At 38.3% G+C, this 17,828-nt stretch overlaps 1 protein-coding gene across 3 annotated transcripts in view; it reads right to left on the bottom strand.

Moving 5' to 3' along the window:
- Window positions 1-15,199, bottom strand: part of golim4a (golgi integral membrane protein 4a) — a 57,673-nt gene extending 42,474 nt beyond the window's left edge. For all 3 annotated transcript variants that reach the window (XM_041811727.1, XM_041811733.1, XM_041811739.1), the window contains exon 1: window positions 14,576-15,199. In XM_041811727.1, coding sequence (XP_041667661.1) covers window positions 14,576-14,762 — 187 coding nt within the window. In that variant the 5' untranslated portion in view covers window positions 14,763-15,199. The remainder of the gene's footprint in view (window positions 1-14,575) is intronic.
- Window positions 15,200-17,828: the final 2,629 nt, after the last annotated feature.

The following is a 17,828-nucleotide window of genomic DNA, read 5'->3' as shown; positions in this document are numbered from 1 at the left end:
GTTCTCTGTGAAAATCTAAACTTTGCCATTCTTATAATTAAACAGTTCTGTTAAAAACCCCAGAGTGTTTTCATGTCTAATTTTCACAACAAAAGCATGCATTTCCTTTTGTTTTGTGGATAAAAACAACACAAATCTTTCTGGATAAGTGGGTTGATTATAGCAGCAACAACAATGTTGGCGTTGTATAAAAATACTACAATACTCATTTAGAGCTGGCTTTAATTATTCCACTTGATTTATTATAGCAGAGGACGTCCAAACAATGAGCCAGTGACGGGGTGTTAAATCACAGGGACACATTTGTCGGAGAGCACACCCGACCACAAGTGCCAGCTGATCCTTTTTAATGACAGACAACTGCCAGCTTGTGGTGACCATGGGCAGCAGCGAATCAATATGGTTGGCTCTCAGCCCACGGGCCAGAGCCCACCTCTAAATATAGGGCACAAAAAAGCAATCAGCACTCAGCCAGGGGTATCAGGTAGCCTGATTGGCTGAATGATCCATATATTCACAATGAAAGGAAGGGTGTGGTACTGAAGTTGAACTGTGCAATATAGTGTTAAGCCACGCCCACCGCTTTGAAAGAGTCACATTATACTGAAATAGGAGCCGTGTGTGTAAAGTTCACACATACCTGAGTCAAGACAGAGACATTCATGTTTCAGCAGCATGTGGGACAAATGCCAAACCTCACCCCGCTACCTTTGTTGAAGATAAACACACAAAGCCATCAGTTTACTGTGATTTATCACAGAACGACTCCTACCACGACTAGAGAGGCCTCACACCTACAGCTCTGTTTCTTCTTTACACTGTAGATGAAAAACTGAACTTTTGTCACATTTCTCCATTTTTCTGAGTTCAAACTATCACACAGTAAAACAGACCAAAGCACACACCAACGATGGGTCGTCTTTACATCTTTACACCACTGGCTGCTCTTCATACTGGAGAGGTTAACAAATACCAGGCGTGCGAGTCACACTGATGGGTTCTCAGGGGTTTACTGCAGGTTTGCATCAACCTAAGAAAAAAACTTGGTTCTTTGTTTCTTCAATAAGACGTGCCATGATGTTTGAACTAATTATGTAAATTCACATGAATTAACATGATTCATTGAAAGAGTAAAAATAATTGTGTTGAAAAAGCTATAAAATAAATCTCTTATATAATATTTATCTCTTAAATAAACAAATATTTCCTTTTGAACAAATGGCAGCCAAGAAACTAAACTAAATCTAAATAAAACAGCTTAATCAATTTTGAGTTGTAATTTGTAGATATATTTAGACGATTTTATCGGATATGCATTTTTCAGTTTATCTTATTTGAATTTAAGTATTTATACAGTGCTTAACAAATGTATTAGACCACCTTTCATATTAGTCTCAGAGACCATCCAGCATCATGAAGTGCTTTAATGCGGACTCTTTCATTTTCAGTCAGCTCTCTACATTTTACCATTTTGAACAAGAATGAGGGATTTCAAACTGAATTCACCCAAATTTGAGCCGGCTCACTGGGCTTCTCTGAGAAATCAGAAATGAATCAAGCATAACATTCAACCACTAAAACTCATTTTTCTCTTCGGGAATGCAAGTAAATAACTATAATTTGACATATTAATCAAGAAATAATAATGTGCTTTATTATTTTTTCAGTTTTTTTGTAAATCAGTAAATGTCAAAATTCATGGATAACAATAATAATTATATTTTAGCATTAAAAATATCATTTGGGTTAAAGAGCTTCTACACATTGGTGTATTAACCATTGCAGAAACATCAAAAATGATTTTGGTAATTACCAATGCTGTTAATGTAGGGCAGCTGTGGATAAACCTTAGTTTAGATGGTGGTCTAATAAATTTGTTAAGCTCTGTATATTTCTAATAAATTGTTGAATTGATTTAAATTTCTAAATATTCATAATCAAAAGAATGAATTCTGAATCAAAACCATTCATAATTTACATTAATGAGCAATTATATGTGCATTTAATTAAATATTTATTTACTCATACATTTAAGTTAAATTTAAGATAAGATAGACTTTTATGGATCCCCCATGGGGGAAATCTGGTCACTACAGACGCTCAACAAGAGTAGCGTGCAGATGGTATAGTGGTTTAAGGTGCACCTGGCAGGCGGCCCGGGTTCAAATCCGGCCTGTGGCCCTTTGCCGCATGACTCTCCCCACTCTGTCATCCTTGTTTCCAAGTCTATCTACTGTCCTCCTCTGTCTAATAAAGGCACAAAAGGCCCAAAATAAATAAATTTTAAAAAAGGCCAAACAAGAGACAGACACAAAATTAACAATGTATAACAAAAGTAAGAAATAAAATGTGCGAACAAGACTTAAATACAATAGAACCAAAATTAGCAATAATAATAACAATAAAAATATTAATAATACTTGAAAAACTAGGCTTAAAAATTGGAAAAAAATCAATTTAATTTAAGCCTCTGGGACAAAAACGAGTTGCAAGAGATTGTTAGTTTGATGTCAAACCATCATAGACATTGTTTAAGATACAAGATGTTATCAGCATGATATCCGTATCGCAGATATTAGCTCACAATGTTAAATATTGGTATCAGCAGATAGGAAAATTTCTGCTGATGCTGATATATCAGTCATACATAAAGGCAATAATCATATACCAGCCTTAAATATTGGCACAACGCACAGCTGTACTATCTGATAGTGCCAATGGGAAGTCATCAGCCTCTTGGATGTTTTACCCTTTTATTAATTTTAGAAATCAGTCATTGTCCATATAATTTGGCTTTTCTGACCAAAAAAAAAAGTGAAAACAGATTTCTACAAAGTAATGTCAAATAAAAATCCTATCCTATAGGTAAAATAAGTGACTCTATCAGCAGACAACAACTGTTGGCCGGGTTCTTCACCAGTCAGAGCTTTATGGGAGAGTGGCAAAGAGAAAGACACTGTTGAAGAAAACTCAGATGTAGTCTGGACTAGAGTTCACCAAAAGGACTGTGGCAGACTCCATGGTCAAGAGGAAGAAAGTTCTTTGGTCTGATGAGACCAAAACAGAGCGTTTGACCACCAAGACACCGAACACTGACATCACCACAAACACACCATCCTAACAGTGAAGCACAGTAATGGCAGCATCATGATATGGGGACGCTTCTCAGCAGCCAGCCCTGGAGGGCTTGTAAAATTAGGGGATAAAATGAATGCAGCAAAATATAGGAAAATCCTGGAGGACAATCTTATTTAGTCTCCAAGAAAACCACGGCTTGGGAGAAGATTTAATTTCCAGTAAGACAATGAGCCAAAGAACAGAGAAAGCTACACAGAAATGTTACAGTTCAGAGGAGCAGCTGATTGAGCCAGCAAGAGCTGTTTTGACTGAGACTGATAGAGACTGAAGGTTCTGAAGGCTCACCCTCTAATCTTCCTTCATGGTCCACCCTTTGATGAAGAAATGTCCTTGATAGCTGCAGTGATGTAGGAGTGTGCCTCACACCAAGCTGTTAATTTTAAACTCAGTAATGATGGCATGATCCAAAAACCTCACATCCTGTCCACACAGCGGTGACTGTCTCAGTGTTTACATGGAGGGAGCACATCAGAGAGGTTACTAGAGGTCAAGGCAGCTTCATCATCTGCAGGGGCGGAGTGCACAGGATCTTAATTGAAACATTCTGCTGGTGACATCCAGCGTACTGTACTTAAGGTCAGCTCATGTGATAGTGTCAGTATTTTAAAGCTGGAGTATTTTTCTTCTTGACTGTAGCTGAATAACTGATGACTCTTTTTACAGAAACTGGTAATACAGCTATCTTTTTACATTAAAGAGGGCAGCCAGGGACACAGAAGACAAATACTATTCTGATTCAAAGCAAAAACATTTAGTCAGCATTATTCAAGCTTTAGTGGGTTCATAGATAAGTACACTGACTGAGGATTGATCCTGAACTATGGCAGTGATTTATCATTTTTCAACAAGGGAAGCGTGTGAGTAGCTGGCTACATGGTTAAATCTGTCCATCACCAGTAGCTCCTGTAGTTTTTCTTAATGACTGCTGCCTTGCTGCCAAAGTGCACTTTAACTCTGTCAACAACGGTGAAGTCAAAGCAGCGATAGCATCTCAAAGGAACAGAGGGGTTTAGCACTTTTTAGATCTGGAAAACAGAGATGAAGTTATCCTGAGGCTGTGTCCGGCTATACTCACATATAATCACAGCAATGCAGTGTTAATTTTGGTAACCATTTTAAATTTTAGTCTTAGTTTTGGTCTTTAAATGAAATGCATTTTACTTTTAGTAACATTTTAGTCATTTCTACCCTTTTTAGTTTTAGTCCATAAAAAGTTCTCACATTTTAGTCTGAACTTTTAGTCCAAGCATTTATTCTCTTGCCTAAATCTGGTACCAAATCATGGTAGTGTGTTCTCTACACCCAGCCAAACCTGGGGTCCCAGATACCAAACTGTCTTTAGTACACGTTGAGCTTCAGTAACACCTGATAATTAGAGTTACTACTTGGTGTCCAACTGCCACAGAAGTTAATCTGTTTCAATAGGTTATAAACAGGTTCTTAGTTTGAGGCATGCTGGAACTAGGAACTACTAACAACAAATCCATAAAACTGATAAAAATCAATAATTAAATTTGTTGCGTCGCACGATTATGGCGTCATTTGGCGTAGCGCGGAGCTGTTTACGTCACACACAGATGGCTGATAAACTTTACTTTTGTTTAGTTTAGTACTTTGGTTATATTCTGATGATTAGATTGAGTAGATATATTCATCTTCAACCATGTATCATGATGGAAATAAGACACAAGCGATCTTAAAATAGCTTATTGCTGAATAACTCCACGTGAACTTTACAACGATACAAGACTGGACTAAAACAACATCACTGGACTGTCCAGTGTTCATCTAATCCATGATATTTGCCTCACTTTGTGTTCTAAATGTCTGCTAAAACAGGAGAGAGGAAGGAAAAGCATAACCTGCAGTCACAGGGCGAGGGGAGCAGTTGGGTGTGTGTCTGTGTATGTGTGATAGAGATAGTTTGTGTGTCTGTGAGTGCAGGTCGGTCTGACAACAAGCATTAACAAACTAACATTAGCTTGTTGAGGGACAAATGTTTATGTTATCATTATATCAATAACTTTAAGAGGCTGAGGCTGACTAATAAAAGCAGAGTCCCACTATAAGAGTCTTTCATTCACATCATATCCCCAGTCTGTTGTCATTAGTATGATCTTAAAGTGTTTATGTATGTTTGTAAGGAGGGAGGCAAGGTAGAAACATAAAAAACATATTATTCACATTTTTTTAAATCATTTATTATGTTTTTGTGTTTATTCTATGGCATGTTCAAATCAGTGCTCTGCTCCTACCTGAGAAAGTTGACATGTTGGTGCTGTTGAAAAAGAACTGCATGAGGAAAGAAGATGTGCATTACATGTAGGGGACATGTTGTGTTGCTGCCGCCGTTATCTTGACATCATCTTGCAGCATATTTTTTAATGATTATTGCATTTCGTTCAGCCTCTTCCTTTCTAAGTCTGCACCACTGCCAGATCACAGACCCAGCTCGGTTTCTCGTTGTCTGTCTCTGAACGCTGCTATCTTGCTGCTAACTTGCTGATAAATTGCCTCGCTGCTCTGTTTACTTCCATCTCTCTCCCATGCTTCTCTCCTCCGCTGATACAAAAACGCCCATGCACGCAGGAGGGTTTTTCTGGATGGGCCGGAGAGTGAGCTCTGCTGTAAGAGATGCGTTCAGGGACAATGGGAGAAGAAAAACTCCAGCCAGAAATGCACGCTGACGGCTCAAAACTTCCACATAATTTATACTCGATGTCCACTATATAAGCATTTTATACATCGAGCGTGGCAAGAGCCACGATACATTTAGTATACTCTATATTTTCCTTAGCCCTAGCTCAAATTTATCCATCTGGCACTTTTTCTACATAAAAGCTTGCAGTCTTAACCTTGAAACCCAGATGATTCGGGCATTTCCGTTTTTCTCACTGGCAAATCCATCTTGCAAAGCTCCCATCTGACCAGTTTGGGCCTGGATAGAAAGTGACAGGACCAATCAGCGATGAGGGGCAGTACTTTCGGGCGTGGCAGAGTCGTGACGTAAGCGAGCAGCAACAAGAGGCCAGTGCAATTATGGCTGAAGAGATTAGCTTAGATGCTGCTAAAGCGCCAGTTTTATCAGAACTTGATGACATTTCCTCATTAAAAGAAGAACAAAGAAAAGCAGTGAGTTGTTTTCTTTTCAAAAACAACAAAAGTCGTGTACTGACATGTCTAAAGATGCCATGGTTCACATTATGCACCCTATCTATGGAGTTTATTCATTGGTAGCTGCTATGACATCACGTGTTTTGTTGTTCTGATTGGCCTGTAAAGATGTGACGGACAGAACGTTCATCCAATCACCCTCCAAGTATTTTTTTTTTCTTTTCAAAGGCTCTGCCCTTTTCCAAACACCATCAATGGAAGGTTTTCCAGATGGGTGTGTTAAACACATCCATCTGGCGTGTCAGGTTAATGCAGTCTAAGGTGCATCAAAAAGAACAGATGGACAGGAAATAAAAACAGAAAATTATAATAGGTAAGATCCTGAAAGACTAAAACATGGAAGAAAAAATATCTTTAACTAAAATAAATGCAATAGTAGACTCTTGACAAAACAGGGCAAAATAAAAAATGTAAAAAAAAAACAACATATATTTAGGAGCTAATAAATTAAAATCTTTGAAAGGGGAAAAACCTGAACTCTAGAGTTGTTCACTAAGGTTGTAGAGTAACACCACATTAAAAACCAGAGTAACAAGTAGGTCTTGAGTTTGCTATAAAAGCTAAATTACTATTTTAAACACTCAAAGATTTTTGTTTGTGGAGTGTCAATCACATAGAACAAGCAGCATGAAGACCTGACTCTGGGTTTTAGGGATTTTTTCACTAACTTCAAAACTAATGGATGCAACTAAATAAGCAATTGCTGAGAGGGTAAGGGGATTCTTGGATAGTTGTCGAGGCTGTACACGTCTTTTACATATAAAACATAATGTATATTTCATACATTCAGTAATGAGCCTAGTAAGAACCTGTAAAGAATGACCCGCCCTGTCAGCAGTGAGACCCTGAAACGATCGTGACAGCAGCTCAGATAGTTTACATGACAAAGCAGGATATTTTCTTAAAGAAACACCCGCCACGCCTCCCTCACTCCCTCCTTCAACAACACTTGATGCCACATCGTACTTCTGGAACTTTCCCTGTAACTGAGGTGACGGTGGCCTGTTGGTCCAGCTGTGGCAGACAGAAGCAGATGTTCAGGCCGACCTCAGACTCCTGATGTATACTGTTAAGGTGAGCCTGGGGACACACTGACTACCACCAGGTGTGTGTTTATGTGTGTGTCTCCCAAAGCCTTTAGTCAGCAGTGAGAGGTCACATTTCAGAGAGACGCTAGGCCATGAGGAAGATCAGCCTCAGAAACTGTGTACTGACCTTTAAAGCCAAATCTGCTCAGACCATAACCTGCTTTATCACCAGATTATCAGGCCAACCGAGGTCGGGGGTGAACCACGGCTTCAGAAACGCTGCTGGGTTTATTCACAGATCAGTGGGGTCAGAGCAAACACTAACACGTTTGACTGGTCACTGTGGAGTCAATCTTCACTTTGACACATATCACACATGAATACACTGACCAGCAGATCAGAAAATAAATGACCAGAAACATGAGCAAAGGGAGCCTCAAGATGCCATCCTTACAGGTAGGGATGGGATACAGTAGATCACATTTTAACAGCAAGACAGTGCAGTTTGTAACTATCAAAAATCAGGCAAACTCCTGCACACAGTCTGGAGCAGTGGTTTCCAGTGTACCTACTTCCTTATTTTTGTGTATTTATATGTGTGCTAAAGACTCAACCTACAGATGAGGACCAAATTACTAGACCCCTTTAGAAATGCCTTTTCTGTTGAGCCACAGAACAAACCACTGTTGTTCAATGATGTTTTTTAACTTTGCAGTGCTCAAAGCTTGTAAAACCAAGCTAAAACTGAGGGCTATCTTCACGTATACACACGCATTAAAAACTTAAGTAAAGGTTTGCTGTCCCTGGAGAAAGCATCGTGACAGAAACCAAAGAAATCAGTTTAGACTGTGAGAAAAAGAATTGTTGATGCTCACAAAGCAGAAGGATCTACAAGTTATCACAGCATTTCCAAGAACTGGAGTGAGGAGGATCATCAAGATATTCAAAGAGAGCCAGACCAAGCCTGGCAGAGGAAGGCAGAGAAAGACTTTAGTGATGCACGATATTTTCGGTCTGGTATCGGTAGATATTAGCTTAGAAAGGCAAATATCGGTATCGGCCGATATCACAATTTCTGCCGATATTTACATCTGATATTTTGCCTGTGCATTTCAGCATATATCGACTGTAAATTTTGTCCATGTATAGTTACTAATAAATTAGTGGAGTTTTAGTCTGAACCAACAGACATATGTCAGGTGAGGTCTTTTTCTTTATTTATCCTCACTCTTTAAATTTGAAAGTGTTTTTTAAGGACTAATTATTATTATTAATTAATACGCTTAAATATGACCCACCACTGTCAGACAATGATAGAATGTACATAATATGTATGTTGTGTGTGTTCTTTTTTCAGTGATGCTCATATATGTTTTCCTTTACTTATTACAGCAAAATCAACACAGCTGAAGATCCATTTGAATGCATTACAAAGGTATGCCAGCTTTCATTAAAGTATAGGCATTAGATATACTGAATGAACTAAACACTTGACTTCCTTGGTTAAATAAATCTATATACTGAATGTGTTAGCATATAAATTTAATCACAAGGTGTAAAGCTTTAGAGCAGGTGGTTGCAAACTTTTCCACTTAAGGCCACATAGAGATAAATTTAAGATTGAGCAAGCCAGTTTAAAAGACCTTTACTCTTTTCCTGGTTTGATGTACCAAAACTGATGTTTGATTTTTTTTTTATCTTAAACAAGCTTTTATCACCAGTGAAAAGGTTTTCATTTAACGTCCTTTCAATGGAACATCAACTTTAAAGTCCTAATAAAATACTGGTAGTTAATTAACATTCTGTGGAAAAAAAACATCAAAATTTAACTTCATTTCATGATCTTCTCTAGTTTTAAGTCAAACCAGACAGGTTTTGTTGTCAGATCTTATTTTTCCTGAATTCTTGTGTATTTTTATGTCATAGCTTAATATATACATTGTATGTTTGTAAAGTAAGACAAACATATAAGATATATATTATATTACTTCTAATTTATTACATTTAGCTATACAATAGCTAAAATGAAAAATCAGTGTAATTTCTGTATGTATTAGGTTAATAGGGTATACTTGAGAGGATTTGCCAGTCACTGTTTAAGCCTGAGCCAGATGAAAATTTGCCATGCCAGTCCCTCATGGTCTACATGTGTTCTTAAAGGGTCACATTTCATAGTAAAAAAAAAACATTTTTTTTTTTCTCAGAAATTTACAGTTTTGTGAAGGGATAAAGTTTTTACTTGATAAGCTTATAAACTTATAACTTTGTGTATCCTTTCCCAAAAATTTACAACTTCATAAACTCAAAATTTTCAAATTTATTAGATCACAAATATTTTATTAACTTTAAATTTGAGATTACCTCCAAAATTGTAAAATTTCATAAACTCAAAAATGTGAACTTAAGTCTCAAAATTTACAAATTCATTTGATTCATAAAGTGCAATCAAGGGCATTTTAGCAAATAAATAGAAGGAAGTTATACATTTTCAAGGAAAAAACTCAATATTTTAAAATGTGTAAAGTCATGCATTTAGGAATGATAAACTGATGCGCTGTTAGACTTTCACAAACTAAGATTGTTCAGTTGTTCTATGTTGTAGCCAGTATGTATAACAGGGTCACTAGTGGGACCAGTAAGAAACTGAAGATGCAATGGAATTATGGAGAGGGTCTTAAAAGTATAAAATATAACTTCAGATTTTCTGTTAAAAGAACAATGTTAATATATTTGACCTAAAGTTTCTGTTTGTTGTTTCAATGGAGGCTGAAGATGGGGGCTACACAGATGAGACCATGAAGATTCTGGTGACCCACAGTCCCATGGTCAACAAAGATCCAGCAGTTGTTGCAATCGTGATTGAGGGAATCATGGTGCTGAATGGATGTGGAGACCTAACTACTGCATGCGTATGTTGATGGGACTGATCTATGCTTTCAACCTTGAATAGACTGAACTGAAATACACCTTGGAAGTATTTCAGAAACTTTTTCTGGAGCTTGATGAAACAGAGCTGCTCAAGAAGGTACAAAGCCGAAGAAAATAAGCACCTTGAAAGACCTTTGTCGCAGAATTCACAAAAATACAGACTTGCTGTCTTCATTCCTAGGACTTTATGAAATCATTTTTTCACATTTGCATTTGTGCAAAATTATGCATTCTGTGAGTTGAGATCATCAAAAGGGTTCCTCAAAAAAGTTGCAAAACTATTTTTTATAAGCAATGTTTCATAGACTATAAACTATGTCTTGCTTAGTTTTTATCCAGATATTGCTCAAGCAAGGTTGTACTGCTACCCAAGTTTGGTTTACATAGTACATAATTTATTATGTCTTTTCTTGTCCTTTATGTTAAATTTGATGAAAACTGAGTCAAATAAAACATTCGACAAGATGAATGATGTCTTATTTGTATGGCTAAGGTTTTTGGTTAAAACTCACCTTGATGGAAAAGTGACTTAATTTTGGTTAGTAATTATTAAACAATCCCCTATAATGTATACACTAGAATAGAGTTAATTGTACTCGTTTTTAGTAAGTAATTAATTGTAAAATCTATCTAGAATTTTTAAGAACATTCTACCCAATTTTTTCCCGTATAATGCAGTTAGTTTAATTAGGTAATCCTTACTCAAAATACAGGGGTATGATGTACACAGTTTTATTGAGTGCAAATTGTTACCTCAATTAAACTGAGTAGATTCTATAGGTTCCTTTTTATAGTGTACCTCCAGAAGACTAAAGTGAACCTTACTGACTGGCCTGACCAAAGCTCTGACTTGGATCTCATTGAAAATCTGTGAGGTGAACTGAAGACCAACGTCCATCCCAGAAGACCGTAAAGTCTGGAGGAGCTTGAGAGACTGGCCAAAGAGGCTAATGAGACTAAAGCTACAACAACGCCTGCAGGCTGTTACCCAGGAAAAAGGAGACACAGCTGTCTGTTGACATCAGGGGATCATTTTTTAGACCCTGCTAGGTTTTTTTTAAATAATGTTGTTACTGTGTGCAAAGCATCCAAAATAAAACGTGGATGTTTGGAAACACTGTTTCAAAAATTATTTTCTCTGTTTAACAGCACTTGGGAAAAACTGACATTTTCATAAGGAGGGTAGATCTGACCTCATCTGTCAGTCGACAGTTTCCAAGTCTACAGCTGCAGTATAATCAAGGACAAGATTCCTTTATATGACTTTATGTTTGCTGTAATGCCAGTTTCTCTACAATAAAACTCATTTCTGCAGAACTCCCAGCTCTTAAACAACATTAACATTTCAGTATACGGTAAATCTAGCTCACTGCAGCATGCTGGGATTTGGAGATATGAAGGGGACTTTTATTTATCTGTGGGCTTCTTATTTACATCCAAATACACTAGCCTATATTTGAGAACTGTTAATGCACATCTGCTATCAAACAGGCTAATGATCAGAGCTGTAGAAAGAGTTCGTCATTACTGCATTAGTAGGCCTACCTATTACAAAATTCACAAGGGTCATGTCTGCACCCTTTGCCTCATATCACCAGCGGATCTCTCTGCCTCTGTCTTCTTCTCCTGCTATCATCTGATGGCTGAGCTGTGTTTGTATGAAAGCATCCATTGAGCACAGAAGTTAGAAGAAAATACAAACAAACACTCTCCAAGTTATCCACCGCTGTGGGTGAGCAGCAGTGAGTGAGGCTGGGCTGAGAGTAGGAGAGAAGCACTGGAGCTGGTAACCTGTTACTGGTGCTTCATTCAAAATGTTCAGGGCTCACACTGGCGCCCCCTTCAGCAAGGGCCCTGAATCGTCTACCCATACCACCTATGCTCAGGACCGGCCCTGTGTGATAAGGGTGTATCTGTAGGCTCACAGAAAGCACTTAAGGACCGTAGATTCAGGAGCGTAGAACTAGGACCCTGCTTGCACACATGCGTGTTGCTTGTGAGTATTTTTTAAATACAGATTGCTAACATTTGCTATTGCTACCATTCACGACAGTGATGGACGATAATCAAAGCGTTTGTTCTTAAAGGGTAAAGTTCTTAAAGAGCAAATGTCATTAGAAATTAGCCAACATTACCTTAAATATTCTATTTGCGTATCTCCCTTCCTCAAATGTCCCTGAAGCCTTTGGCAAGCCCCGTCTCCCACTGATCCCCTGGTTCTATTGTTTATTTTTCTGTGTTGTATTTAGAGGAAAATAAAGAAAGTTTGGAAAAAAGTATGTGAATTTAATGGAGGTCAAAGACTTTTGGAGGAATTGGCTTAACATCAGTGTTAATTTTGGCAGCTATTTTTAATTTTAGTCTTAGTCTTTCAATGAAGTGTCTTTTAGTTTTAGTCATATTTAAGCCATTTCTACCCTTTTTTAACCTAACATGCCAGATGGACTTGTTTCACACATCTGGGAAAGCTTCAATAGGAAATGCAGAGGCTTTGAAAAAAACTGGGTGAATGTTCTGTCAGTCACATCTCTATGGACCAATCAGAGCAACAAAACACGTGACGTAGCCGCTATCAAGATGCGCGTGCATAGCTACTGAGGAATAACGCGAAACATGGCGACTTTAGACGTGTCAGTACTCGACTTTTGTCGTTTATGAAAAGAAAACAACTCACTGCTGTTCTTTGTTCTTCTTTTAACAAAGAAATGTGGTCAAGTTCTGATAAAACTGGCGCTTTAGCAGCATCCACGCTAATCTCTTCCTCCATAACTGCACCAGCTCTTGCTGCTGCTTGTTTACGTCACGGCTCTGCCACGCCTGAAAGTACTGCCCCTCGTCGCTGATTGGTCCTGTCACCTTCTAACTGAGCCCGAACAGTTCAGATGGGAGCTTTGCAAGATGGATTCACCAGTGAGAAACCAGGAAACGGGCGTATCCATCTGCTTTGCAAGGTTGACCCTTTTTAGTTTTAGGCTGAATCCCATTTCTCCCCTTAACCCTCAGTCTTAACCCTCAGTCTCAAAATGTGTGTTCCCACAAAGTGTGAGGGAATGCAGAGAAGAAATCGAGCTACAAATGTAAATTTCTTTGTTAATAGAGATCTAAAAATTACAAAAAACACTCCAATATCTTAGTTTAATGTTATTTTATGGATGATTTGCCTTTACTTTTATTTTCACGATCGTAAGCCAGTAACTGTGCCATCACGGACAAGCCTACCAGTTACAACTGGTGTTTGGCGTTAGCTAATGGTCATGTTATAAGGTGACTTTCAGCTGAATCTGTGGGTGTGGTGTTTATCATGTTATTTGGTTGAATATTAACATGTTCTCCTTCTTCTTCTTCTTCTTCTTCTTCCTCTGAATCGACAGTCTACACAGTTTTGACACATTACTGCCCTCTACAGTCTGAAATCGTAACTGTTATTAAGGGGTGTCCCATTTCTATTTCTCTGTCCGTTTCTAAGTCACCAGATGGCTCTTACACTTAGTTTTGAGGGGCGAGTTAAGACTGAGGGTTGAGCTTAAGGGTAAGATTGAGGGTTAAGGGGAGAATTGGGATTCAGCCTTAGTCTAGTTTCAGTCGACAAAAACGCAAAAACATTTCAGTCTAGTTTTAGTCCATAAAAAGTCCTCACATTTTAGTCTTTACTTTTAGTCCAAGCATTTACTGTCATGCCTAAATCTGGTACCAAATCATGAAAATGTGTTCTCTGCTCTCTGCCAAACCTGGGCTCCCTGCTTTCTACAGCTGAGAGGCAGAATAGATACAGATGCATTGTTTTTTGACAGATTTACCCACAGTGGAGAAATATCACAGATTTTGAAGATAAACTAAATTACATTTTAGTCTAGTTTTAGTCATCTTGACGAAGAATAGACTTAGTTTTAGTCATCACAGATCTATTTTTCAGTTTTAGTCTAGTTTTTGTCATGGAAAAAAGCTGTTGATGAATAGTTTTAGTTGATGAAATTAACACTGCTTTCTAGTTCTACAGTCCTGAATCTGTTTCCTGTGAATCTGTAGTTACATGCCATTACCCTGGGTTGCTTCAGGATATTTTTTCCACTTCTACGATGGTTCTCTCTATGATGGGGAGGGGCCTGATACTGGTCTTTGCCCAGGGCCTCACAATTACTGAAACCGCCCCTGACCAAATGCCGAAGAAAAGTGCGGATTGAATCCTAATAAATCCCAGTGTTGGTGTTTGTTACCACAGCCTTTCTCACACTGTTATGTCAGACTAAATCAGAGTCAATGTGAGCACACAGTCAAACATTCAATCGCATCACTCCTCCAGTGTTTACCTTGGAGCTGCGCCGACAGAGACTCCTGGTGTTGCTGGTACTTGAGCGCCATCGCCTCCGTCCTCTTCAGCTGTCTGTGCATCTCATAGGAGATCATCCCCCCGTACATCATCCCACAGACCACGGTGAGCAGGAGGAGAAACTGGAAGATCCTGCGCTGCCTGCGGGAGCACACCCCGTTCCCCATGTTGGACCCGCACCCCTCCCCGCTGTCTGCGCGAGGAAGCCCCGTCTCTGCTGCTGGAAACTTCCACACAACTTTTCACCTTCTGCTGTCGACTAGAGCAGCCCCCCCACCCCGCTCTCCCCGAGCATTTCTTACTGACAATCCGAGCTAAACTCCTCCAGAGTTCATTATTTTAGCGTAGCCACATCCACAGCTCTCCCCTGACTTCAAAGTAGCCGCTCAGATTGTGGCAGACTTCACGTCAAACTCCTGATATGCGCTCTCCTCTACCAAACAGCCGCAGGCTGACCACCACAGCGCTATTCCTCCTCTCTGTTTGCACTCCTGAACTTTTCCGGCGCAGTTCACGGACGGTTTTGGTAGAAGTAAATCCTCAAGTCCCCTACCAGGCCTCCATAGCACCTTTAACTTTAGTTACGTGTCAGCCCAGCAGCTGCCTGCCATCCAACTACTACCCTGGAGGAAGTCCCTCCCACCAAAAGTCACTAATTTCCCTATTCCCGCCCCAACAGGAACACTTTAAACAGCATTGGCCAACAGAGAGCTCGATCAAAAGTACCAGTACTTTAGGACAGTGGACACCCTTTAGTCTCCTTGACCAGGATAATCCTGCAGTGATCTAAAGCAGTGGTTCTCAACCTTGGGGCTCACGAGACACTAAGAGGGGGTCTCCAGATTCCCTTAAAAAACTTAGAATATTTTTTTAATTCCACTGTTGCCAGCTTAGACCAGTTTTGCCAAATGTTAACCCGTTTTCATCATTTTCCCCACAGATTTTGCCTTTTTAAACCTGTTCCACAACTTATTTCTGCCTTTTTTGCCACTTTTAAACCAATTTTGGCACATGAAGCCTATTGTTGCCTCTGTTGACCCATAATTGCCATTTGACCCCATTTTACCACTTTTTATACACATTTTTTTCTACTTTAACCATATTCTACTAGCTGATATGCCTTTTTTTGCCAGTTTGATCAACTTCTGCCAATATATGCCTATTTTTTTCTTTCTCAGTTAGCACTATTTTGCATGTTTATATTGATTTTTCTTCCCATTCACCAGATTTCCACCCATTTTTGCCGATTTAAACCCTTTTCAGCCACTTTTTAATTCCCCTTTACCTCTGTTTATTCCCATTTTTGCTTTTTTTCTCCTATTTTTGCCATTCTTACATAACTTTTACCACGTCTTACCCATTTCTGCTACTTACAAATTGACTGATATATGAAATGGTTTTTCTTAGCTTTTTTATTTTGAACATCAGATAACAAGGACAAATATTCTGTCTGAACAGTGTTGTATTTATTTACATTTGTTCAATAATGTAACAGTTATAATCTTACATATAGCAGTTTTCTGTATCGTACATATCAAAAGACAATTTCATCCTGCAAGAGACGTAAAAAATAAACTGCCCATCTTTCTAAATGACAGAAAATAAATACATTAAAAAGAATATATAGTCGCTATTCACAACTACAGCTTATAGATAAGTGTCCTAAAGTTTAGTTATAAAAGTGGCAAAACAAGTGCTGGTTTAGGGCTGAATTACAAATATCAGGATCATTTAAAGACTCAAAGTAAATATCATGCAATAAAAATAATTTCCAGAGACTCTATTGATGGGTAAAAACATTTTACACCAGTGCATACATTTTCAAATAAGAAATCCCCCCAAATATCAACATAAATCACTATCATTGCATCACAAGAGTAAAAAAGTTTAGAAGCTACAGCGTTGATTCAGCATGGGTTCGACTGATTTTTCCTTCAAGTGCAAACAGACAGCTTCAGGGCAGGAAGCATTGTGCTCACATAGATCTTTACACACGGGGAAAAGTTAATCATGTTTGTTAGGATGGTGAGCTAGGAGAATCTGCAGATCAGTGCAACAGCAGCATAGACATACTGGGTCACATTTGGCTCATCCCTGAAGTGCTGCAGTTTTTACTAATAACCTAAATGACTGGTTACTATAAGTGCTCACACAGCTCATCAATGGGACATCTCTGAAAACATCTACAGTGTCTGTCGTAATGAAGGGGATGAGGGGATGAAATATGTTAAACATATTTGACTTATGAGCATGTTCTGCTTGTCTGCACACCTAATGACAAAAAAACACTTTGACCATCATTTCTTTCATAAATGTCTTAGTAACACCCCAGTGGTGTTAATATTTTTGGATCAAACTTAAAATAAAATATTAAACTGTCATGTCTTCTTTCATAAACGTCTTTGGATGTCATGAAGGTTTTACACAGATTACAGGAAAATCACTGATGCCAGTTTTAGAGGAATATTAAAAAAGAAAAACATCTTAACGGTAAAGAAATAAAACTCTTATTTCAAATAGATTCAACTCTGACGATAAAGAGTGCATTTATACTGAGGCTGTGTTCAGTCTTAAAGGCACCAACAATTTGTTTTATATGAGCAGAGAGCAAAGACAGAAATTTAACATACGTTTGAGATAAAAAAGAGGCTGAAATACACCTGAAGATTAATGATTTTTTTTCAGGTAAAAAGAAAATCCTGCATGCAGAACAGCTGAAGGCCACTGCACACCTTTTTTTTGCCTAAATTGATGTACATTTTAAAAAGCAATCATGTTTGCACAGTGACTCACAATTGATTTTCTGTATTTTTCACATTGGTCCAAGACTTTTGGGCTACATTCACACTGCAGGCCCTTATTCTCAGTTCTGATCTTTTTTAGATCAGATTTTTTTGTTTGCCTGTTCACACTGCAGTGAACTTCCAAAGACCTGATTTAGAACCACATACAAAAGTGGCCTGAATCTGATTCAAAAAGGTCAGATTCAACTGTCAGAAAAAAATCTGATACAAGTCTTAGGATGTTTTTATTTTCAAATATTTTTTCTGAACATATATATTATGAGTTTTATAAAATTCGAACCCTGGCCAGGTGGGTAGGATTGGGCAATCCAAGGACTACAGCCTCAGTAAAAGAACTACAAAACCAATTTAACAGCACATGTTTCCAATACATAGTAAAATAAGACATGCAACAGACATGTTCAGTTTTAACAGAACATGGATCTGAAA

This window comes from Cheilinus undulatus, linkage group 2, assembly GCF_018320785.1.
Source record: "Cheilinus undulatus linkage group 2, ASM1832078v1, whole genome shotgun sequence".
In the NCBI taxonomy this organism is placed as follows: domain Eukaryota; kingdom Metazoa; phylum Chordata; class Actinopteri; order Labriformes; family Labridae; genus Cheilinus; species Cheilinus undulatus.
Note: the sequence above shows the minus strand (reverse complement) of the source record. Positions and strands in the feature narration are given on the sequence as shown.